Below are 25,882 nucleotides of genomic sequence, written 5' to 3'. Positions count from 1 at the left end.
CCACATTTCCCACATGTTATATCAATAGAGTGTCTGTGTGTGTGTGTGTGTGTGGTGGGGGTGTTGACCAGCCTGAGTGAATGCCATTCCTTTCAGTGATTCAGTCGATGCCAACTGAGCTGCCTGACGGAAGTGGGAATGTGTGGAATTTTCTAGCGTCAGCGTGGCAGCGGTGTTTAACACAGTGCTGTGGAGGCGGCTCCAGCCCCGTTTGAAGAGAGTGTCTGTGTGTGTGTCTGTGTGTGTGTGTGTATCTGTGTGTGTGTGTGTGTGTGTGTATCTGTGTGTGTGTGTATCTGTGTGTGTGTGTGTGTGTGTGTGTGTGTGTGGTGTCTGAAGTTAACTCACAGGTCCATGTCACTTCCTGAGGAGCAGACATACATGGAGCTTTTCACTGCCTGAGCGGCCTTTTCTTCAGTCTTCTTTCAACCTCTCTCTCTCTCTCTCTCTCTCTCGCTCTCCCTCTCTCGCTCTCCCTCTCTCTGTCTCTCTCTCTCTCTCTCTCGCTCTCCCTCTCTCTCTCTCTCTCTCTCTCTCTCTCTCACACACACACACAGACACTTATCTCTGAGGCTCTCTTATCTTTTTTCTACTTTGGCAGAGACTTCAAAGTGTGTGAGCCGCTCGGAGCCACTGTTGTAGGTTCTTTCTCTCTCTCTCTGTCTCTCTCTCTCTCCCTCTCTCTCTCTCTCTCTCTCTCCCTCCCTCTCTGTCTCTCTCTCTTTTTTGGTGGGGGTTCTTTTATTAGCATGTCAATGACAGCATGGCCGCCTCTGACAGCCAGGTGTGCTGCAGAAAAACAACAAGATTTCTGTTTACAAAGGGCGCCGTACACCCATCAGTCATTCACCCACCTTCTCCAAACTACAGCGCTCAGCAGCGAGGGAGCAGCTTTGTCTCGCCGCTTTTGTGTTTGGAAACACGGACGCAGCAGTGGGTCTTTGTCCTGGCATGCGAGCGAGCGGCAAAGACGAGCTCTGTCTGTCTTCTCTCAAACGAGGAGCGCCGAAAAGTTTAGAGAACCGTTTAGTGAAGCAGCTCATCTGTCTTTAAAGCAGGGCTTCTCTTCCTGCAGCCCAGTTTAGCTGATTACTGCAGTCCAGCAGCTCAAAGGTTCGACCCATCAGACGAGCGCAGCGGCGCGCGAGAGCCCGAGACCGAGTCAGAGAGTCCGGATTAAAGCAGAATACATATTTAACACAAACCTCAACAGCTAAATCTCAAACAGCTCCACCTTTACCTTCATCACCGCTCCAGCTCTTCTCAGGAAACTCACTTTCCTCACCTCTGACCCAGGATCCAGAGCACCACCCCATCTGTTAAACATGGTGGTGGGAGTGTTCTGAAATCTGCAGGGAGATTTTTCCACACCTCCAAAGTTCAGACTTAGAAGTTAAAGTTAGAAGTGTGTTCTGCTTCTCACCAAACACATTCAGTGATGCTGAGGTCTGGACTCTGGGGTGATCTGCCTGTCGTTTAGTCTGAGCAGCGTAAGCGTTCCTCATTAGGAGCTCCTCGATCGGCTCCACATCCTTTCAGTGCAGCAGTGTTAAGCCGTCTTCTCAACAAACCGCTTTGTGCTGTTTATCTGATGGGCGTGGTGGTGGTGGTCTACCAGGTCTCACAGGGGGGTTTTAGGGTTCAGCTTTTCTCTGTATATTTTAATCAGTTTTGGAAACTTATGTTTTAGTTGGTGTCCAGTTCAGACAGCTTTTTAAATGTGGCAGAACTCAGACGGCCAATCAGAAGAGGGGTCATTTTCATGCGTCAGTCCTAAAGACACAGCATTAGCCAGTAGTTTAATTCTAAGGGATAAAGAGATGTACTAGTGATGTACTGATGAATTATGACTGGTTTTGTTGAATAGGGAAAGTCACATAATGCAGAATCACCGATTAAAAAATACATAAATAATACATAATTATTTACATAATAATAAATACATAATAATAAATACATAAACCCACCCAAACCTAAATAAACCACATGATGACAGAAATGCAGGAAAATGACATGGCCACTCAAAGCCACACCAGTTAAAAAATATATATATAAATATATATATATATATAATTCTGTATCAAAGCTGAGATATCTGCTGTCCATTAAAATATCCAGTAAATTGTACAGCCAGGATCGACTAATCAGGTGCAGCACAACCCCACAGAGGTTCTCCTCCAACTTCAAACATCATTAGAGCGTGTATTATTTTTCCTCTTTCTACTCCAGTCAAGTGCCGCACTCGACTTGATGAATACAGGCATGAAGCCTTCGAGTGTGCAGCCCAATTTACAATCCCGGTCAGGAGTCACCGCAGCGGGCAGATCGGCTCTCAGGTGTTCAGGTCTTGACTAACCGCAGTAACCATGTAAAGTAGTGAAGCACAGGGTCTCTGAAGTTCAGTGCTCCTGCAGTACTGTAACAGTAAGCTAATTGGCCTGAGATGGTCAGATGTGGTCAAATCTAAAGCAAACGGATGAGGAGTCTTTGATTCTGTAAACCTGAGATTCAGCTTTAGTTTACAATAAAACTCCCGGACTGTCGAGTAGCTTCTCCTCTCCTCCTGCTGCCACAACTTTGATGACCCGTCAGGGCCTGAACTCCACCAGGCCTTTTGCACCTTCCGATGTTGGCAGCAGATCCTTCAAGTCTTTTGAGTTGTGAGGTGGGCGGGGCCTCCATGAGCATCTGTGAGAGTGTTGGGCATCCATGACCCTGTCGCCGGTTCACTGGTTGTCCTTTTTTTGAAGCACTGACCTTGGTAGGTACTGACCACTGCATACCAGACCTGCCTGATGTTCTGGAGATGTTTAGGCCCAGTCATTGTCTCAGATTCTTACGCTTGTCCATTTTCTCTGCCTAATATGTAGCTCCACCCCCTGACAGGACCTTTTTGTTTGTTTGTTTTCCTCTCCAGATTTGGGACATGAGTGATGATGAGAGTATCTGAACCTGGATCCAGTGAAGAGCCTCTTCAGGAGAGGATAAAGCACTTGAAGGGGACGCCACCGCCTTTTCAGATTCTCTGTAAAATTCAGTGTATAAGATGAGGTAATTCGGAGGGAAGGGGGTGGGGTTTGGTGTGAAACTGGTGGATGTTGAATGGAAGCAGGCGTCGGTTGCCATGCCTACAACACAGATACAGCCCATAATTGATTTCCTATCAAAACCACCAGTGCAGCTACACGAGTCTTCTGAGTTTTATAAGGAATGATGATGATGATGATGAAGGTAAAATAGTGAATAGAGAATCTCAATTAATCCAGTTTTCTTTAGGGACTACTTTCTGTAGCCGCACTACACCCTGCAGCATGTATCCCTCCACCATTTTAATGATCTGGTTCTAGAAGCAGGTTCTAGAGCCGAACTCTTCTCAGAACTCTGGTAGAACCGTGTCTCAGGCATCAGGCAGCGTCTTCATCACCATTAGGTGAAGAACTTTCTGTGAGGAGCTTTTAGTAGAGCTTCAGACGCTGCTTCCCTTCACCTCCACTGTAGAACTCCTCCAGCTCTGACTGGGGGAGCTTATCTAGAACCTCCACTGTAGAACTCTCGCTCTGACTGGAGGAGGTTATCTAGAACGGGTTTCCCCCCAAACCCCCACTCTGACTGAGTTGTTTACATCTTAACTGTTTAATTATGCAGTGGATTGTAATTTGCATTAACACATTGTGGAAACTGGTAATTGGTCGTAAGCCTTGAGATCAGTAATCACCTCACAAATCTCACGCAAGGATCCCCTGAATGAGTTCCTAAACACTAGCCGCAGGTTTGAAGGATATGAGGTGCTGAAAGTGAGAGTCGGTCACAAACTTCATCACACCATTCGTCTGCAGTGCTGAACTTCACCACCAGCGTATAAATACACGTATCACCCCATTTAAACCGACGCTGCACCTCAAATCACAGCAGAGCATCAATTCAGGAAAGCGTTTTACTCACTGAACTCAAACCCAACCCACTTCCGGTCGTTCCACCTCAAAGCCATTGGTGTATTTGTTACTTCTGTTGAATAAAGTCTGTGTCCTGCTTCGTCAAGTGTTGCTCTAAGTAGAATTCTTTTAACGCCTGTACCGTTATCCACACTGTGGCACCAGTAGGGAAATGGTCTGAGCTTGGCTAGTCACAGACTGGGTTCACACACATTCTGGGACTTTTTTCCCCCCAGTCATGGAAACTTCTGGAGATTTAGACCATTTCTAAAAAGATTTCCGTAAATAATGATGAGATCTTTAAAAGGTTGAGTAATTAAGCCGTTGAGATTGCAAATGTTTCATAACATTTGATTTCATTTCATAACATCAAAAACTCTTTACATTTCCACGTTTTTCAGATTTTCCAGAAATTTGGAGAAAATGGCTAAAAACTGCAGACTGCAGGAACATCATTTTTCCTGGAGGATTGGGGAAAATGGACCATAGCAAAGATGGAATTGTGTGTAGGTTCCTTGACTTGTAATAATTGTGGAACCTCTTTGATGGACAAAGTGCTGCATTTGGTTCCTTTTAGTGAGAACCTTTTCAACATTCAAATGGTTTTGATAACCTGTGATTGACTGGCGCCCTGTCCGGGGGTGTTCCTGCCTTGGGCCAATGATTCTGGGTAGGGTCCGGACCCACTGTGACCCTGACCAGGACTAAGCGTCTACGAATGAATGCATGGTTCTATACACTCAACCCTCAACCATAACACAAGCACCACCTGCCTGATTATGAGTAGGTCCCCCTTGTGCCTTCAAAGCAGATCGGACCATTTGAGGCATGGACTCCTTGAGCATCCGTGAGGTTTAAAAGTGCTCTAAGTGCACCTAAAGGTGCTGACCACTGCATACTGGAAACATCGCACAAGACCTGCCAGAGGTTTTGGCGATGTTGTTATCCAGACGTCTAGAACATCAGTTTGGTTCTTATCATTCCTACGCTTACCCATTTCTCCTGCTGCCCAATATGTAGATCCACCCCTTGACATTGTTCTCTTTGCACTTCACTGGTTGGTGGTGTTATTGTTTTGGCTGATTGGTGTATTTAACTAATGAACCCTTCCAGCCCTTTTGTTCTAAGGGTATATAAAACCTCTGCTCGTACCCGATCGCTCTCCTCGTTTGCCTCGAGATGAGCATTTCTCCACAGGTTCTCCTTCTTGACGTCAGCTTGGTCAGTCAGAGAGGAAAGAGTGAATAATCTGATTCTCCTCGTTTCAGACTCTGTTTCATCACCGCGCTGAAGAATGAGCACTGAGTCAGAGTGTGGTTTAAGAGCACTTTATTGTTCATCGAGGCTACTTTAAGTACAAAACAATGGCCTGCCAATTTTCTTTCCTCTTTTTATTTTTTAAATTCAAAAGAAAAACAAGGCCAAGAAATGAACGTATAATACAGATTTACAAACCGTTGGGGTTCAGAGCTACACTAGAGATGTAATGACTGATGATTTTTCTCAATGTTTAGCTTCTAGTGTGGATTCTTATGGAAGCACGCCTCATCTTCCTTACGATTTCACCGTTTCGGTCGAGAACATCGGCAGTAAAAACGCCAAACCGGTCGGATCGGACTGGAGTTACTCATCCCAGACGAGTAGCCGAAAAAAAGATGAGCACTTATTTCTTTTTTGTTTTGTTCAATTGTCTCCAGAGACAGTTGAAAAGCCTCTGTGTTCAAAGCTGTATCAAAGACTGCTCAGTAGCCTTCAGAAATATTACACAAGTGGCTATAACGCAGTGTTTTCATAGAATAACTGTGTTCCTGCACTTTAAACAGACAAATCTACAAATGAAAAAGATCAACTTTTTTCTCGAGAAAAAAAAAAAAAAGAAGCATGATTACAATAAAAGGACAGGGAAAATTAAATAGCTACATATCATTAACAAATTAATTGTTCCTCAAAAAATACCTACGATTTGTTTTCTCTGTACATTCGTTACGCACAGCGTAATGATGGTCTTATAGTTACCGATATAAAAAGTTCTCAATAAGTGATTTACCTACAGCCTGTAGGGTAAATGTGTGTCAAAAACAGAAGAAGAAGTGAGTCCTACCCAGTGAACAGGTAGCGAAATGTGTGAAACTACGTTGACCTCAAGACATGGTGTCGTCGCCCCCCTCCTGTATTCATGCGCAAAGAGGACGCAGGTGGCCGAATGCGGTTTCCGAAGCCTTTTCTCTTTTGTTTTTGTTCGGATCAGAAACATACAAGAGTACAAAGTGGAAAAACGGTCTTCTGGGATTTTGAGATTTTAGATAATTGGCGCTGGCGAGGGCTGTCTGGCAGCAAGCTATTTTCCAACTTTTGAAACTTGGGCACGTCCAATGGTTTCAATGCGATGATGGAATGTAAGGACAAGCTTAAGATGAGCAACGCCTCTCTAAACGCAACCTCTCGTCACAACAAAGTAGTTTACTAGTTATTTTGCTGCACTGAAAATGAGAGCAGAGCTAAAAGCGAGACCTGTACTAAGTTCAGTTCCCTATCGGAGGAATGTGTTTCACCTTGGTACAGGCTGATCGTTAAAAAGACCAAAAAGTAGAACAGACACAGTTACAAAGCTGCAGCCGAATCACTACGATGCAAAGAAGAGGCAGAAACTCTTAAAACAAACAAAAAAACAAAAAACAACAACAAAAAAAACATAGCTCTCAACGTTTTCGGCAGATCGTCAATTCTTAAAGGTGACCTGTCCATAGCTGCTGCTGCTGCTGCTGGTTTTCAGTCATGCAAAATGCTAATAGCATCCTGTACCACGGATTAATACCATATAAATCCAACTGTTAATATAATATATATATATATATATATATATATAAGATGGCCTGTCCAGAGGCTGTCCTCTTTATCTGGCTGCTACCACAATGAATATTGAATAAAAAATAATATTGAGTACAACTGTACCAGCAGTAAGTTTATCTAGGATTGTTACTGACAAAAATAAACTAAAAATCTGAGGAAAAGGCTAATAGTATTAAGAATGAAATGTCTACATAATAATAGATACCAGCTATTTAAAATCAAATAAACAAACAAAAGGAAAAATAAACAAAAACCATGCACCGATAAGCAATAGTCAATAGATTACCTTTAAAACCTTATCTACTCTACCAAAAACCACAGTGCTTGGGGAAAAAGACAGAAATGCCCATATTTAAAAGAAAAGAACAAAAAACCCAACATGATGCAGTCCAGTCGTCAGCACCAACCGCAGAGAGAGAAAATTCTCAGAAACCAGAAGAAGAAGAAGAATCAGAGACGCTCCCCCCAAAACATTTCTATCAACCATGATATCTAACATCACCCAACCGTCACCGTCAGCAGTTTACCCTCTAAGATCTTGAAGGAATAATAAAAAATAAAAAAAAACACACAAGCCTCCACCACCTAATTATTAATGACCTCAACCCATCAATAGTGCAAAATCAGGCCTTCCTTCCGTTTCAAGTATACACATACGAGAACAGGGGAGCGTGGGGGGAGAGCGAGAAGTTAGAAGACAGTGGTGTGAGACAACCAGAGAGGAAAATTCAGCTGGAGGCAAAAAAAAATTCAATAAAATTAAAAATGGCTTTCTTTTAAACGGGCAAGAAGTGTTTGCATCAGAGGTTTCTTTGGTATCTGAGGCAGGTGGTTAGGATGCGAGCTGACTCATCTCCTAATAGGAAGAAGAAATGAAAACAAAGTGTCCTGCTCATTAATTCTTTTTTTCTTTTTTAAGTGTGGGCATCCGAGTCAAATGCCAAACTAAAGTACACAAACTAACAAACTAAACAAAAGAGATGCTCTTCTCCGTCTGTATGTACATGGCTATACACTAGCGCTGCTTTAAGCCAAGCTAAAACATGCATGGTTGTTTTGAGAGGGGGGGGGGCAAGCTGGTCCTCTTTTTCAAGAAACGAGGGAGGGGGAGTGACTGTGGTTGACCATGTGGCTGTTCGGGGACGAGTCAGGACTTCCAGAAGAGCTGCCCTTGGCCTTGATCTGCAGCCAGGTCTCGCCCAGCGCCTTGGCGAAGTGGTCGTCCACCGAGCCGGTGATGGACACGGAGTTTGTAACCGGCTCCGGCTCCTTGTAGTTCTTGCCTAAGCTGCGGCGGAAGTGCTCCTCGATCACAGGGTCGCAGGCTGTGTTCGCTGTGGTGGGAAGAACATAGCTTGGTCAATAGATCATGCTCATTTTATTTATTTGTTTATAATCTATAGAAGCGAGCAGTTATGAGAGAAACTGTAGGAGTGTTTTTGTAGGAATGGGCAAAAATAGGTAAAAAATATTATAGCACGATATTTAAAGACATTTTCGAGATGCGTGATCACAGACGAAATGCATCAGTAGCAGCAGAAATACTCTTTAAAGTATTCTCCTGTACTGAGTAATTACACTGTAATGAAATGTGCAGCTGGTCAGTGCTCTTAAAGCACTGACAATATTCATAATAATCAATCATCGATGACTTGATGAGAAATCCTCGTATTATGCCCCCCCTTCATGGTCTAAAAGGGTTAATTGTAGATCTTTAAGGTAAATCTTAAAACAAACCCCACGGTCAATGACTGTTTACAGCTCACCCTTTTAATTACGCAGAACATTTAAAAAAATCTTCCTATAAAATATTTCTTTAAAATATAAAATAAAATAATTTATTTTCCAAGTCTGAGAACTTTTTTTTTTTAAGGTGCACTCTGTTTTTCAACCCAATCTCTATCTAATGTGTGTTTACCGAACAGTCCGTTATCAAGGTCAGTAATTTTATTAAGTACAGAGGGACAGGTCAAAGAAACAGATAAACATGTCGACTCAAAGCAAACTTCTTCTAACGGGAGTAAACGGGTTTATCTGTACAAAGAAACGTGTCCGTGACTGGTACTCCATGGTACTGACCGTGTGTTAACACACAGCAGATAGAGGGTAGGACTGACAACTGTGGTGGATAGTGAAGTTAATAAAATGACAAAAAAAAGCAGGACAGGAAACCTTCAGAGGTTACATAAGATGTTCTGGAATAAATTAAACCCTGTTCCCTCCGTGTTTGTGGAGAGTAACTGCAGCCCGGAGTGGAGGTCCCGTCCCAGCAGAGGAATGAAATCTTATTTCCCGCGACCCCACATTGACCTTCTCCCAGTCTAAAGGCTGGCCGGTTAACACTGTACCAGATCAGATCTTCTCTAGCACAGAGTTTGGTGATGGTGAAGTGAGAGGGGGTGAAGGACACTTACTGTTGGAGGGTCTCCTGTAGTTAGAAGGCAAGCTGGGCGAGCAGCCGTTGTGAGACACAGTGCAGTGAGAGAGGTTACAGTTGCGGTTGTTGGCGGGGGCACACGTGATCACAGAGGGCCGATTCTGCGTACGAGAGAGAGAGAGAGAGAGAGGGAGTCATTTAGATCGTTAGAAACTGAGTGAGGTCCTAACAGACAGCCAGGAGGGAGGACGGCAGAAGGGATCTGTTCAGTGCTCCAGAGCTTCCAGCTCCTTTAAACACAATAGGATCTTTTTTCCCCCAGAATGAAACCAAATCATCAGCCTCGCATTCGAAATTTCAGCAGCAATGTCTGCCGTCATACTGCTAATATTTTGGTATTTGAGGAGGTATTTTACAAGAGATCTTCAAGAAATTCTTAATATGAAAGCATCAACAAACTTCACCTTTCCTTAGCTAATTAAACACAGGATTGATCACAATTAATTTGATTAGGGCTGCCATGATAGTTCTCTGTTAGGTTAATGATGATATACTGGTGGATGATATACTGTCCTAAAAATTACTGCAATAAACAACATTGCTGTCATTTTAGGAACATTTTATACCAATGATATAATAATAATAATAATAATAATAATAATAATAATAATTAGAACATAAACTAGGAAAACTAGGGAAGTCTACTTCTGCCGGGCCACCATTGGCTGCATAGAATGGTCAATGCCATTTCATCAGGGGGGGGAGTTTGGGTCCAGAATCTGCTCCTTACTGTGAAAAAGGTTCAGTAGGAATGAAAAGACCTCTATTATGTTTCCTGTAGCATTTCCTGTGACCCTGCCTGGTAAAGGACTCAAGCCTTAAGATGTAGAGCCCATATTTACTAGTGTTTAGATGTGAAGGACCCAGGACCTCATCTACATGGCTTGTGACTAACGCCGCGGTAGCGATGCTGGCAAGGCGCGGTAGCTATGACCACATTCAGGTAGCAATGCTAGGCAAGGCTAGTTGCTAGTACGGTAGCGAAAGCTAACAAAGTGGGTAATTAAGTCATTTATAAAGTAAACACAATGCTCAACACCGAGGTCAGAAAAAAGTCGCCGGATGTTAACGGCTCGGCCAGGTCGTTACCTGCTGGCGCTCGACAGGGCTGACAGTAGGCGAGATGGTGACAGTGCGGGCAGCATCCATGCTGTTTTTGGTCAGTGCGAGGGGCTGGTCCATGGCCAGGCTGGGCATGTGGGCGTAGAGGTGGCCGCCGTGGAGGCTCATGGTGGGGGCGGCAGCGCGCTCGATGGGGCTGCGGCTGCGATCCCGGGGGTCCTTGCGGTAGTCCCCGTTGGCAGGCTTGCCTCTGCGAAAAGGAACAAGAGAGGGATTGTACTGGGCCTCATGTCAAACACAGCACAAACAGTACAGCTATTAATACTGCCTGCAGTGAGGCCTGGCATGCAGCGGGGAGTGCTCGGCCAGCCAGCACCGCCTGATAAGTTCTGCGTACAGCAGCGCTGCTTACATACACTGAAATATCATCTTCCACATGTTTAACTCAATAAACCATTTCCCAATTCACATTTCCAACTGATGTACGAGTGTATGTATCTCATGTCTTGCAGCAATAAGAGAGTTTCTACTGCAGAAGCTCCGGATCAACATAAATCCAGTAAAAAGGAGAAACAAGAGCTTCTCATTCTGAAGAAAGAAAGTAGTGAGATCTTGTTGGTGAGCTAGTCTGAAGAACAGAGCTCGGTTCCTCCAGGGTTCTCCTGGTTGCCCCCCAGTCCAGCCAGCACAGCGTGGAGGATGTGTTCAACTCCATCAGCAGCAGCAGCAGCAGCAGCAGCAGCAGCTCACCTGATTTACCATCATTAAGCCCTGATTTACCACCAAACCAGGTGTTGATCTGAGGAGAACTCTAAATAACACTAGACTCCATGAGAGAGGAGAACTTTGGAGATATTCTAATGATGAACACAGTGATGGAGAACCACCTCCACCACTTTCTGCAGGAGTGTTATTATTAGTGATTATTCTAATATCAGTTTTTACTGAGCAGATAAACACTTACGACTCAGATAAGCAGCTCAGATTTACACAGGGGGGCTACAACGTCTGCACAGCACTGTGTATAGAGTTCACATAAAAATTTTGAACGCTCTCTAGTTTGTGCTCATCGGCTCTGGCCGACCCGATAGCCAGGCAGGTCCGTCAAGCAAAGCTGCCTCAGCGTTCATGAGCACTTATCGAGCAATACAGCCGACTGGGCGGTAAATAGTCCACTTATTTCTGACAATCAAAACGAACCATTCCCAACACAAACTCCCATTTCCGTCTCGCTGCTTCACTGTTTTCCCTCTGAAAGAACGAACACACACACACACACACACACACACACACACACACACACACACACACACACACACACACACACACACACAAGCCCTGGAGTGTGTGTGCTGTTCCGCTGTGCATTCCGCACTTCCTGAAGGAGCAGCCTCCCACTGCCAACCCTGCAGAGGCCCAGCGAAGGGCCCGGCTCGAGGCTTCATGTACGCTTCGCAGGAAGAGAACTTAATACCCTTCAGCGAGAGCAGGCCCGGACAACGGGGCGGAAACCGGGGGAGGGGGCAGTTAAAGTTTAATTAGGTAAAAGAGGAAATACAGATTGGTCCTTTTAATCCAGAATCCAACAGGGTTCACGATCTCCAAGCTTTACGGAGACCTTCTGGAGACCACAATAACAATTATATAATAATATAGAACACACAAATCAGCCATAACATTAAAACCACCTGCCTAATATCACCTAGCTACAAAACAGCTCGGATCCCTGGAGGCATGGACTCTACAAAGACCTCTGAAGGGGTCAATAGATCTTCCTGTAAATCCTGTAAGTCCTGTAAGTTGAGAGGTGGGATCTCCATGAGTGCCCTTGACCTACGGTTGTCTTTCAATGGAGCACTTTCAGAAGGTACTGACCACTGACCACATCCACCCCAGGAACACCCCACAAGACCTGCTTGCTGATGTTTTGGAGATGTTCTGACTCAGAGTCATCGTCTAGAACATCACAGTTTGGTTCTACACTTTCATCACCTTCAGGAACAGACTGCCTAGCAGATCTATCCCTCGACAGGAGCCACTGGAACCAGTGGAACCGTCAGTGTTGTTCGGTGGTTTTAATGTTATGGCTGATTGTTGCTGTAGGGGATACTGAGTGCATACTGCTGTTGAGCAGTGTGGACAGCGGTCCTTGAAATAGTCTGTTACTTGGCAACCAAACTGGCAAGAAAAGCACCTGCGAGTGCGCCGTACCGTCCACTGGAAACGTCCTTCCCCACAGAGACGACTGCCGAGCGAGAGAGGATGGTGGATTTGGACCCGCTCGGGCCAAAGCTCAGCTCACACACCACCCCTTTCACTCCGGCCATTCCAAACACTCCTCCAAACAGAGGCCACCATTACTTTAACTAGCTGCTTCCAAAAAACTCTAATTATACAGGTCAGCACAGTTCAGACTTCCTGAGGAGTCCAAAGAAAACTAGGCCTGCCTGCAAAAGGCAACAACAAAGGAAAGTACAGCAGCAGAGAGGCACGTCCGTGCCCTTCGCCTCAGTGTTCTCCAGGAATCGAGAGAATGGTTACCATTGGCTGAAATATGCAGAACAATCTGCATTTAAATGAATGAACTCAGCTACTCCAAGTAGCTGACACAGATGTGCAAATGCACACACACAGCTTGTCTAGAGAAGAAGTACTGCCAAAAGAATAAATAGGACTCTCTGGAGCAGATAGATCAACATCATGACCCCATTGGCTCCATGCTGCCTAATAATGCCAGGCGTGGGCTAGTAGAGGGGCATTAAGCCCCCCAGCATTGAGGAGCTGTGGAGCAGTGGAAGAAGAACTGTGTTCTCTGGAATGATGATGGTGGAGCTCCATCCAGTACTTCAGCCTTCTTCTTCCATGTACAGTAGAGGCAGCTACTCCAACAAAAGCAGATTTCAGAAGAAACCGTGAACAAGCAGGTGTCCCAATACTTTTCCACAGTCCATACTGCTGGTTAAATAGTTCCACTCACTGACTGCTTTAGAAGAATGATGAAAGGCAGAAAGTCTTACAAAGCCTCTCCAGAGAAGTAGATGATCTCATGACCCTGTAAAAACATTAAGTAAGGACAGGCCCTTTTATGCAATCTTATAATTACGCGCTGTTCCTATCTGGAGCACAGCTCGTCTCCGGGGAAGTGGATTGTCCCAAAAAAGGACATTAATGTGGTCTTTCTCTCTGGGGGGCTGACGAGTGAATAAACGAAGCCCACAGTTCAGAGAATAACAAGCAGAGCTTCAGGAACAGTCTTCTAACGTTGCTCGAGTGTCCTCGTCTCTCAGCTCTCAGCGGTGGAATGAGCATCTCGCTCTACTCCAAACTGCGCATCTGTGAACCACTTCCGCCCCTAAACGGCCCAAATCACAGAAAACCTTCCTGTTGTTCAGTGAGAGAATAAGCAGTAAAATTCTCCCACATTTACATCCATCCCTCTGTCAACTGCTCTGCCGTTCACCCTGGAGTTATAAGGAGGGCCGTCAATCAGCCAAACAGTGGTCATTTACATAGGTCTTATATGTCCTAAAAGTACAGTAACAGCCTCTATAGTCCTAAACAATAAAGAGGGGGTTAAAAGCAAAAAAAGTTTTGTGCAGAAAACCCTTCTTTACATTTCTCTCAAGTACGAATCCGGATTTACATTGAATATAGAGGAGGGGAATTATTTGAGGTACTTTGGCTTTTAAAGTTGGCACATATTGTAAGTAACACCTAAGTGTTCACTATAAATGATCAAATATTTAAGTATGTGTAACTTTTTTGACTTTCAATCCTGAGTTTTAGAAATTCAGCAGATACTTTACTAAATTACTAATTAGTACTTAAGTTAAAATTAATATTTAGAGATTGAGATTTTTGTTCATTTATTTAGAAAAGTCAACTGTTGCATTGTAAAAACAGGGTAATCACTAAATTAGGCAAGTTTGTTGCTGGAACTGTACCTCTGCATGAATGGTGTGTGATATAGTAAAAATTATAGCACAATTTTAATGGTGCACAGCATATTGATCAAAATATCAGATTTATCTCAGATGGTGTCTCATTATAAAAAGTACTGCAAAGGCTTGGAGTGGTCCAGTGGACAGAGCGCTGCCACTATGACCTGAAGATCGCTGGTTCTAATTGGCCTCCAAACTGGGAAGAAAATGGTTTAAAATAAAAAATAAAAAGTGTTGCAAATGTTTTTAAAATGAAACATTTACGGCATTTAGCAGACGCTCTTCTCCAGAGCGACTTACAGAAGTGCTTTGCTATTTAACCAAGAAAAACCTCAGCTAGCTTGAATAGACTAATAATTCAAAGATCGTCTCTGTTTAGACTCTACTAAACACAAGTCCATAAGGAGACCACTCTAACTGTTTGCTTCTGAGCGAACTTGGGCGAATAGCAGTCTTACAGAGCTGATCATATCCACAACAGGCTCAGAAAAGTGTGTCGTGACAGAAATAAGGCTTTTAAATGATTCTCCTGCCACTATTTGCACATTTTCAAGGCCATGTGAGGACATCTGCATATTCCAAATATCAGAAAATCATTACAGGTAAACTGATCCTTCAGAAACGAAGAGAAAAGAAAGAAGCTGAATTTACTTCACATGAACCTTTCGTCTGTTTTGATTAAGTAAGGCACAGAAGGGAGGAGGAGGGAGGGGGGGGGGGGGGTACTTGCCCAACTTTTATCCCTGCCAAAAAGCATGAAGACAACCCAGCACCCTCCCACAAGAAAGCACAGGGCCCCCAGAACTTGGCAAGCGGGCCAGTGCAAAATAAATAACAAAGGAAAAAGGCCTGGAGCTGGCTGTGACTTCCTCCGCAGTAAAAGGTTCGCTCCTACACGATCAATAACTGATTATGAATTCATTACTCTCTATATGAAAGGTATAAACTGTGGGACTGGGTAAATACACAGCTCCAGCTCTGGCCTAATCTCAGACCTCGTTTTTTAACAAGCTCTTGGGTTATGTGCAGCGTACAATTAGTGGGAATAAGCTGCGGCGTCTTAAACTGGTTATTCACAGGCGTCCATTAATTTTAGAATCGGAGCTCACCACACTGGGTGAAATGATAAAGCAGGACTTCGACTGCAATATTTAAACTCTCCAATCCTCCCCTTTAATACAGGCTTTTTAGTCGCTGCTCTCGAGTCGCTGAACCGAAGAGTCGAACCTCAAACAGGAACCCATCCTGCAGTCCACTTTGCCGCAGCCCCTTTGTGGAGATGTGCGTGCTCAGCAAGGTAGCCAGCCTGCTTCGAATTTTACAGAGGTGACGTACGCTCTGGGAGACTCTCCTCGGAGGCAATAAAACACAGGGACATTTTCTCACAATGGTGTTTCAGAGCAGCTCAGCGAAAAAGCTCCTACAGTCTTGGCGCGCTGGACTTTTTATTTCTGCTTTAAAAAGGCAGTGGAACCTCGCCCTCAGAGATACAGGAAACATCTGGGAGAAATCAAGCCGGGGAAGGCGGAACCACAGGATACAAACACGGCCTTGCACAGGCAGGCGGCCTGCGTGCCGTTTACCATCAGCCATTTTGCTGTCAGTCTGACACCGAACTACAAGGCACTAAAGGTGGTCGCTTGTGTATAGTACACCCACAGAACTTCCATAAATCAACCATTATCAGCATTGCTTAGATGTTTGATGTTGCGAATATCTGAAGCTGATCGGATCTGATGGATTTATTGAACTTTAGAAGAGCGGAGTGTTAAAATATCTGCTTTTGGAGTCCTCTACTAACAAATATTACGTTTATAATAATAATGCAGACCCAGAATCTAGCTGCTTGTGTACGTGTTGATGCCTCGTCATTGACAGATATGCAACAATTTCAACAATGCTGGAAGTCTCCATCAGCCCACAATTCCTATCGGCATCCCTGGTTAAACGTTTGCTATTAAACATGGAGTTTTAAAGGTTGTATATTTATCTAATACATTAGGCTCCTTTTTTAATTTTTTTAAGATGTAATAATAAATGGCAGTTCTGAGAAGTTCCTAAAGATCTATATTTAGGATAGGAGTAATAAAACACCAGAGATTTCCAGAATTTTCAGGCAAATATGAAATAAATGATATAGAAGTTGATCTGCTTGACAAACACTTCTAAACAGGGTGTAATCAATAATCTAATTTTCACTGTGGTTGTTTACTCAAAACTTTATACAGAGCTGTCACCATACCAGAGCTTTGATTTCCACACTGATACCAAGTAGTATCTGGAATTGCACTGCACTTCCAGTGACGAATCACCACTGAAAATGTTTTAATCCAGGTTTAGCCCTAATCTGAGTCTGGGCTCCAAATATTGATTAGACGCAACACTAAAAAAATCCAGATGAATACATGGTTACAATACGGGTTTGTTTGTAATAAAATGTTCCCCATATAAAAAAAAAAAAGAATACTTTGTGCAACTCCAGTAAGTCCACCATGCAGAAATCATCATGACTTCATAGGCCCCAAACCGCTCTGGCATTGGCTTTTCTCCATTCCCCGTTTGGCTGGCCTGGGAGGCATGAGAAATACTCACTCTGAAAGTTCCCAGCAGGCACAGAGGGCTTCCATGGCTTGTTCCAGCTCTGGGAGAACCATTTACAAGAACAGGCCTCCCCTTCCACCCAGTTCTTAGTAATAGGGCCCAGTGGAGACCCCTGAGAAGTTGAGGTCAAACAGAGACTCCATGCCTCTCTTAAATTTCTGAGGTGTCAAAAGCAACGATCAGAGTGATCTCTCAGGATCAATTTCATGCTCATGGTGCCAACCTCAACCTGGTTGAGTACCGACACTAATAACAACGTTAATAAATGGGTCGGGTATTGGTCAGATGTGGCGCTAGTCTACTGCTTCTTCCTCCGGGTCGTTCTAAAATTGTAAAACTGGAATTTTCTTTTCTGTTTAATCCAATAAACCTCATTCAGTTTTCCCTCATTCAGCCTCAATCCAGCTCTTGTGGAGACGATGTTCGCCTGGCTCTGCTGAACAACACGATAGAATTGCAGAGAATCGCAACGCCATGTTGTGCAGTCCTCTTGCAACAGTCATGGAACAGACCATAAAATGTCACAGCGCCACCTGCAGTACCGGAGACCTCAGGATTGGACTTCATACAACCCTTGTAAACTTTATTTCGCTGGAAGTATACTGAGGCCTTACGTCTGAGTCTAGACTCCAACTATTTCCAAGAGTGATTCATCCACCAACTGAGTCCAAGACTAGGCTTAAGCAATGTACAGGACACTGGCTGATATGTCAAAAATGTTAGGTCTAATAGTAGTTCTAGTTGTATTTTCACAACATGGATCACAATATCCAGATAAACACGACTAATTCTGCTGTTTCCAATGAAATCTTTTTTACAGTACGATTTATCACAATCAAATACTAAAAATGTCCAAATCCCCCACCTCTATGCAAGAGTGCTGTGTGATATCAAGCATTATTTCAAGTTCAGATCCATATTCAGCGTGTAAATAGTTTGCAGAGGTTATGGTTTAAGTGTGTGGTTTAGGAGGACGGGAGGTGTATGAGCCTGCAGGGTACTGAGCAGGAGTTACGGGACTTTTACAGCAGCGGGGGCGTCTCCAGAGGGACAGGCCAGAGCAGGCTTCCAGAACACAGTGGGCTGACAGGATAAGGGGGCCTTTGTTTTCAACTCTGCAGTGAAAATGAGAAAATGGCCCCCGCCTCACTCCGAGCCCACTCTGGACAACAGCGAGTCTCCCTCCACCTCGACTTCCAAGAGATTGACAGGGAATTTAATTTAACAGCAATTAATTAACAGACTCGTCTTCTTAGATGTGCTTTTATGTGGGAGTGCGGAAACTTTTCTGAAGTGATTTTAGGACACGGAGGGTAAAATCAACAGTGTCTAACTTTCCCGAACGCCTCATTCAAAACCAGGCTGGAAATAAATGCATACGCCTCAAAGACTCTCAAAGACTCCGCTGCAGTGCAGAGTGGATCTCCTGCACAAAAGCTCCAAGTAGAGCGAGAAAGAGAGAGTCCACCCCCCCCAACCCCCACGTATCCTCAGCTGCAGGGCTTGCCCTTCCTAGTAGAGCACAATAATAGAAACCTGAGCTGCCTTCACTGCTGCCTCAGCCCGCGGTGTCCGGTGTCAGCTCCACTCTTCCCATTAAACCAGAAAAGTCTGCAAGAGTTACAACCCTGGCTGAGGGGAAACCGTGGACTCCTCCGCCAAGCGTGAACGCAGAGACGAGGCAGCACTTGTCCAAATGTTTGGAAGTAGATAAAATGCAGAACTGAACAAAATTAGGAACCTTAAAGTTCTAGACCAATGGGAAGGGTTCTGAAATACATTAAAAGCCATTTATCAGGGTTGCTTCTCCAGTGTTTCCAAGTTGTTGGGAGTGAAAAACTATTAAAACTATTAAAGGGGTTCTTTAAGGGTTCCTTCTATAGAACCAGGACAACATCTCCAACATCTCCAAAAGTGGTTCTCCTACGAAATCACCCAGAGAACCCTTTGAAGCACCTTTATTTTCAGGAGTGTACCAAAGAAATGGTCACGTTATTAAAAATGTGGGTTAGAGGAACACCGTTAGAAGAACACAGAAGGGTGGGTAAGCAGTCTAATGTGCTGCCACTGTGGCCCAGGAGGTTGTTAGTTCGAATGCCATCAGCAGCCGAGGTCTGAGAGAGCACAACTGGCCGTGTTCTCTCCGGGTGGGTAGATGGCGCCGTCTCCCCTCATCACTCTTAAGTGCTGTTGGCTGGCAGAGGCGCCTGTTAGCTGGTGCGGTGGAGGAGGAGGAGGCAATGCTAGTGTTAGGGGAAGCTACGAACGGGTGGGTTAACTGGCAAAACCAAAGTAGGAGGATAAAAATATTATATATTATAAATATAATTGGGTGCTGATCTTCTCTAGTGACTAACTGGGAATACTGGCCTTGCTCCAGGAGAGAACTGGAAATGGGGTAAGCTCAAGCACAAACCAGTGCATTTTGTATTTGCTCAACCGTGTTTACCTATCCAAACTCCGTTACGGCTCTGATAAACAGCTTTACAGGCGATTTCCTCAAAAGACGTCCACACAGTACTGTACACGTTTAAGAACCGGAGGCCCCAGAGAAACAACAAAAGCAGTAAAAATTCAAACAGTTGGTCCATCCACACTTCAAACGCCAGCAAGCCATGTTTATATTCATAAGGGCTGTGTGGGGGATTCTGCTGAGGTCTGCAGTTTCACACAAACTGCACCCCCGGTACAAGTGTGGGCACTGGACGTAGCACAATACCCTACCGTATTTCAAACCCACTAGACGTGCACGTCAACAGCAGCAATTTCATGCAGCCTATAAACGAATGCACAATGAAACCGCAGGGCCCGAAACACAAAGCCGGGCCTGGAGCGTTCATTTATCTCTGTGGGATGGCAGCCCGGGGATCATATTAACATGTTATGATGGGATGATGGGGGCGAATAAGAGGGAAACCGCAGCGGACGTGAGGCAGGCTCGACTATAATGGCGAGGCTAGGCCGTGCATGTCTGAGAGCGCTAATGCAGCGCAAACTGGTAAAATCGTTCAACTGAGTGTTATGAAACCGTCTTTTGTCCCGAGGGCCGCTCTTGTGCAGCACCTGAAAGGGTGAGAGGGCCGGCTTTCAGTCCGGCTATCAATTCCGAGCCTCGGCACTCAGCAGTCATAGAGGCAGCGTGCAGCATCTCCTGCTCTCCAGGTGAAGAGCCTTGAAGAGGGAGAACATTTCTCAATCAAGAGCAGCTTGCGTAAGATTCTGGTTCACTGAAGATTTGATGAACCGCCGCAAATCAGTGCAGAGTTCCACAGATACACTATATGTCCAAATGTTTGTGGACACCCCTTCTAATGAATGCATTCAGCTACTTTAAGTTGCACTCATTGCGGACAGAGAAAAATGCACACACACAGCTTGTCTAGTCCCTGTAGAGAAGAAGTACTGCCAATAGAATAGGACTCTCTGGAGCAGATAGATCAACATCATGACCCTATTGGCTCCATGCTGCCTAATAATGCCAGACGTGGGCTAGAGGGGTATAAAGCCCCCCAGCATTGAGGAGCTGTGGAGCAGTGGAAGAACTGTGTTCTCTGGAATGATGGTGGTGGAGCTCCATCCAGAACTTTTGGGATGAGTTGAGGAATTGGGGGCTAGAATAACATCAACATCGGCCCACAATTGCCATACTGGTGCATCTCTAAAGGTTAGCTTCCATCTGGTAAGCATTTACCACACTACCTAAAGCTACCATTGGTGTAATTTGATCCCTTTATACCCCAAGGGTCTATATGTGACCCAACATGTCAGCTAAGTATATAAGCACTACTTCCATATTAGCCTCCAATGGTGTCATTTTAAGAAACAAGCTCCATCAGTATACCAGTAGCATACTGTACTAATGCTAACATTAGCATGGAGTTTCAGTACTTTCCACCAACTTTAGAATCTACTGGTGAAGGACTGTCATTTTAAGGCCCTCCAGCGATAGCTGAAACGCCTTATTTGGAGAGCATGGTCAGAACTGCTTTCGCCACGCTGAGAATCCACAGCCTGCGAGACCCTCAAGGCTCCAGCTCTGAGTGCCGCCCTTGTTCCTTCTCCTTCTCACACTCGGGTCCTAATTTGTCGCCTGCATACCCAGGCCATGAACTGGACTCGGCCACTCTGCCTCGCACCAGGGTGCGTTATTCGACGCTAAACAGCCATGTCTTGTGTCTCATGACTGGATGTGGCTGTTCCAAAGCTGGGCAGGAATGTGAGGAATGTGTGGGTGCTTGCATGGACTCCGCCATGACAGCATGGACGAGGCACCACAAACGGGCCATGTGCTCCACTCGCAGGCCTGGGAATGTGAGGAATTCGAAAGCCTCAGCAGTCATGCCAACCTTCAGCCCGTTCCCAAGCTGTTTTTCTTTTCCCTTTCTTTTTTTCAGAGGGGAAAGTTACCTGCTTGGCCCCTCGCTCACCGAAACGAACTGCAACCTTGCAGAAAATCCGTCCACTGTGGAAGGTTTGCCAAAGCAAGGGTGGGCGATGGGGCAAAAATACAACATCATGATACCGGATACGCACCTCAATATTTAGCTTTTATGTGTTTTGTGAAGATGGAATCGACCGAAATTATACACAATAAATCTCTGATTGAGAAGTCGTTTAGAGTCGCCTCGAGATCCAGATCTCCAGAACACAAATATAGCCATTTTATTTACTACCCAAGCCCACCAGTGACCCTACACGTGTCTTGTCAAGTGAGTTTTATGGGGAACATTGAATCTGATCATGCTCCCAAGCTCTTCTTGGAGATGCGTTTATCTTGGAGCACCCTGCAAGCACTCCTTCAACTATGAAAAGCTTGAGAAATATCTTCTCAGAACTATTTTTACTATTTGGTGTGTATAAGAAGCTTCTGGGACGGAGCTTTACGAGGCACTAAACTGTTCAGCTTCCACCAAAGCCACTCTGAAAGACTTCGTTTACATCTCAAGTCATGTAATTATGCAGGAATTTATTGGACTAACCGTCTCTGCTGTCCGGGGAAGAGCGTCAGTGAGGTCAGGATGTTGGATGATCACCATCTCACCTCTTTCTCCACTCCCAACTCATCCTAAAAGTACTGGATGGAGCTCCACCAATATCATTTCAGAGAACACAGCTCTTCCACTGCTCCACAGCTCCTCAATGCTGGGGGGGCTTTATACCCCTCTAGCCCACACCTGGCATTAGGCAGCATGTTGCCAATAGGGTCATGATGTTGATCTGCTCCAGAGGGTCCTATTCTATTGGCAGTACTTCTTCCCTACAGGGACTAGACAAGCTGTGTGTGTGCATTTGCACATCTGTATCAGCTTAAAAGTAGCTAAATGCATTCATTAAAAGGGGTGTCCAAAAATATTTGGACATATAGCGAATCATGTCAAACCCCTGGGCATTTGTCCAGAGCAGGAGGCACAAGCTGAGAGTGAATGTCCGTGTGTGAAAAGCTTCCAGAAAAACAACAGATGATTTTAACGAGTCCTACTTACAACTGTGCAGCAAACAGCCGGCTCATTTTGGCCACATGCTCGTTGTTACAGTCGAGGTCGTCGTCCGCTTGGTCCCCGCTGTGTTTCCTCTTGCTGGGGCTGATGGGAGGAGGCCCCGTCCTGTGGTTGCTGACTGCAGAAGGCAGGGACATGGGCTGCATTCTGGGGTCACCTCTCAGCGCAGCCTCGCCTGGGCAAACACAGAATACATATATACATACACGTCAATCATTAGTCTGCTCTTGGGCTGAACTTCCTAGGAAGGCCTGATCCAACGGTTTAGTTAGGAATCAGCTGAATACATTTTCTTAAATATTTAAAAATTGAACAATTAAACAAGCTTTAAACTAAAGATTGAAGTTTATAACTGTTCTTTTCATTGTAACTGTTTTTAGAATCACCACGGTGAAGATCAGCACCCTAATACGCTTATTTATTAATTAAAAGCTACAGTGCATTAAAAAATAAAGTCAGAGTTTACAGAGTTTTCAATAATGGCTTGGAAAAATGGCTTCTGAACAACATTTCAAGGCTCCTTCAAGAGCAACATCAGTGTAGTGATACAGTGCAGTGTATTTACAGTGCACAGTGTGTGGGAGGAAGGCAGGAAAATTACAACTGGCAGTGTCTAGCAGCTGGGACTTTCCACTTGGGATGAGGTTAGCTCGACCCAAAATTGGGTTTTCATAAGATTTAGAGCAAAATCCAAGTGCAACAGTGCCGCTCTGAGTAACTCCTGGCAAAGTGAGAGTGTGTGGTGTTAGATAGGGTTTCCTTCGAGTCCTTTAAAGCAGACGCTCCCCGTCCCAACTGTCCCGATTCATGCAAGCATTCAAGTTGAGCATAATGAGGAACGCTCGCGTCCAACGAGACACAAAAACCTCCCGAAATATCAAAGTGAAGCGGCGTGTAAATCAGCAGCACCACCCCCACAGACGAGGCGCATCGCGAGGAACCTCCCAAAACAAGCGGCCTATTTTCCTTGACTGGCATGTTTCGGCTCGTCTGTCCGCGCTCCATGGCAACAGGGGTGACATCATTGTTTTTGGCAGCGAGTCGGGAGTCGGTAATAGAGAAAAGACTGCAAGCGGAGGCCTGAGACAGACAGCGAGAGCACAGACACTCCGACACACGATAGCTTATCTGCTCTCGTCCCCAGAGAAACAGACTCAATAGGGGGTGGGGAACCGGGTGGGGTTCCGACACTATTGAGAGGTATCAGCGAGCGATCAGCGTCTACTGTATCCCAGTTTACGGGTCTGGTGAGAAGGGGGACCAGAAAGCAGGATAATTCACATGCAAGGTATCAAAAGCAGTTGTTTAGGCAACGCCACAGAACAGCAGTGGTCCTCACACCGGTCCTCTGGACCCCCAGGGGGCTGTTGTTTTATTGCTATGTGTTCTGATTGGGTTGGAGCAAAAATGTGGACTGGCTGAGGGACAGGTTTGAGATCCACAGCCGGAGAACAATCACTTTTTGAATGGAGGGTTCTTCAAAGAACGATTTTTGGAAGAGAGCTAACAACAAAGACCCAATATCTCTGACATTCGCTAGATGTTAATTAGTCTAATTGATGTTAGATGAATGTTAAATACCAAATCAGATGTTAAATAGTCTATCTGACTGATGTTTGATAGATGTTAACTACTAAAGTTGACATTAGGTAGATGTTAACTACTCTAGCTAACGTTGGACATTAGCTACTCTGTTGGCTATATGCTAACTACTGATGTCCGTTAGATCTTAACTACTCTAGCTGATGTTAGATAGATGTTAACTTCTCCAACTGATGTTTGCTACATGTTAGCTACTCTAGCTAATGTTAGGTTGATGTTTAGTAGATGTTAACACCTCTAAGCTGATGTTATCTAGTTGTTAACTAGTCTAGCTCATGTTAGCTGTACGTGAAGTCCTCTAGCTGATGTTAGGCAGGTATTACCTATTTTATCTGATGTTCGCCAGATGTTAACTACTCCAGCTGACGTTAGGTTGATGTTAACTACTCTAGCTGATGTTAACCAGATGTTAACTACTCCAGCTGATGTTAGACATTAGCTACTCTGTTAGCTATATTGCTACTCTAACTGATGTCCGCTAGATGTTAACTACTCTAGCTGCCGTTAACTACCGTAGCTGATGTAAGATAGATGTTAATTTCTCCAACTGATGTCCGCTAGATGTTAACTACTCTAGCTAATGTTGAGTTGATATTAGGTAGATGTTAACACCTCTAAGCTGATGTTATCTAGTTGTTAACTAGTCTAGCTCATGTTAGCTGTACGTGAAGTCCTCTAGCTGATGTTAGGCAGATGTTAACTACTCCAGCTGACGTTAGGTTGATGTTAACTACTCTAGCTGATGTTAACCAGATGTTAACTACTCCAGCTGATGTTAGACATTAGCTACTCTGTTAGCTATATTGCTACTCTAACTGATGTCCGCTAGACGTTAACTACTCTAGCTAATGTTGAGTTGATATTAAGTAGATGTTAACACCTCTAAGCTGATGTTATCTAGTTGTTAACTAGTCTAGCTCATGTTAGCTGTATGTTAAGTCCTCTAGCTGACGTTAGGCAGGTATTACCTATTTTATCTGATGTTCAGCAGATGTTAACTACACTAGCTGATGTCATCAAGGATGAGAAAGCGGTCTGTTTATCAACTCTTATGGATACTCACATGTCAAATCTAGTCATCTTTACCATGGTGCTCCACATAAAACTGTTCTGAGAGGTGTCTTTCAGGACTTGCACCACTTCCAGACTTTGTGATTGGACCACACAAGGCTTTCCCATGTGCATGAATTCAAGAAGAGAGGGAGCTTCGAGTCCTCCCAGAATTCCTCTTTTCACCCCACTTGTTGAATTTCACACGTCTCCGTGTTTGGCGAACAGGCGGCTTTCTTCTCTGCCAAGCGTTCTACAGTAACCTATGGCAGGAACAGTGAGAGCCATAAAAGATCCCTATCAGTGTCAGTGGAGATGCGTTCGGTGTTTGATCTGCTGAAAGGCAGTCATTAGGAGCACAAATGATCAAAGGCGAGCCCTTCTAGGGACTTCAAACGTCAAGCCAGGACGGGATTTTGTTACCAAAGAAGTGAGCCAACCAACCCCCCCCCCCCACCACCACCCCCCGGTTACCCCACACACCGCTTCAGAGCGAGGAGAACGAGCTCAGCCCCTTCTTGGCAGACGATATTCCTGGCAGCCGTACTTGGCGGTTCGAAGTGCGAGGGAGCAGAAACACCTTGATTTTCATAATGCATGCAGGAGGCTCTGCTGCTTCGCTTCCAAGCCCTTGATTGCACTACGGATGTTTGCACACAATGATATTTCCCTTACCCCGTCCGCAATCCGATCTGCCCTCACACACACAAGCCGCTCGGCCACCCATTCATAAGGCCGGCGACTATCAAAGCTCCTCGTGTTTAAAACGAACGCCTCGAGCGAGCGGAAAAACAGGCCGCCTTCGAGGGGAGGTGGGCGTGTTCACCTTTCCATTGTTTGCAGCCCTTTTTAGCTTTTGTTCGGCAGGAAAAGTGACAGTCAGCGTTTCACTACGGCCAGTTGGGTCTG

At 44.9% G+C, this 25,882-nt stretch overlaps 2 protein-coding genes across 5 annotated transcripts in view; one reads left to right on the top strand and one right to left on the bottom strand.

The window, feature by feature from the left end:
• Positions 1–4,038, top strand: part of atg7 (ATG7 autophagy related 7 homolog (S. cerevisiae)) — a 71,687-nt gene extending 67,649 nt beyond the window's left edge. For both annotated transcript variants that reach the window (XM_072665860.1, XM_072665859.1), the window contains one exon: positions 2,918–4,038. In XM_072665860.1, the coding sequence (XP_072521961.1) occupies positions 2,918–2,950 (33 nt within the window). In that variant the 3' untranslated portion in view covers positions 2,951–4,038. The remainder of the gene's footprint in view (positions 1–2,917) is intronic.
• A 1,206-nt stretch (positions 4,039–5,244) lies between these two features.
• Positions 5,245–25,882, bottom strand: part of vgll4b (vestigial-like family member 4b) — a 48,352-nt gene continuing 27,714 nt past the window's right edge. For 2 of the 3 annotated variants that reach the window (XM_072665846.1, XM_072665845.1), the window contains exons 2-5: positions 22,307–22,496; positions 10,309–10,531; positions 9,197–9,320; positions 5,245–8,116 (exon numbers count right to left, since the gene is read on the bottom strand). In XM_072665846.1, coding sequence (XP_072521947.1) covers positions 7,872–8,116; positions 9,197–9,320; positions 10,309–10,531; positions 22,307–22,496 — 782 coding nt within the window. In that variant the 3' untranslated portion in view covers positions 5,245–7,871. Of the gene's footprint in view, positions 8,117–9,196; positions 9,321–10,308; positions 10,532–12,492; positions 13,961–22,306; positions 22,497–25,882 lie in introns of those variants that run through there. The other variant, XM_072665847.1, reaches the window with a different exon arrangement.

Source organism: Salminus brasiliensis, chromosome 21 (genome assembly GCF_030463535.1).
Source record: "Salminus brasiliensis chromosome 21, fSalBra1.hap2, whole genome shotgun sequence".
Taxonomy (NCBI): Eukaryota; Metazoa; Chordata; class Actinopteri; order Characiformes; family Bryconidae; genus Salminus; species Salminus brasiliensis.
Note: the sequence above shows the minus strand (reverse complement) of the source record. Positions and strands in the feature narration are given on the sequence as shown.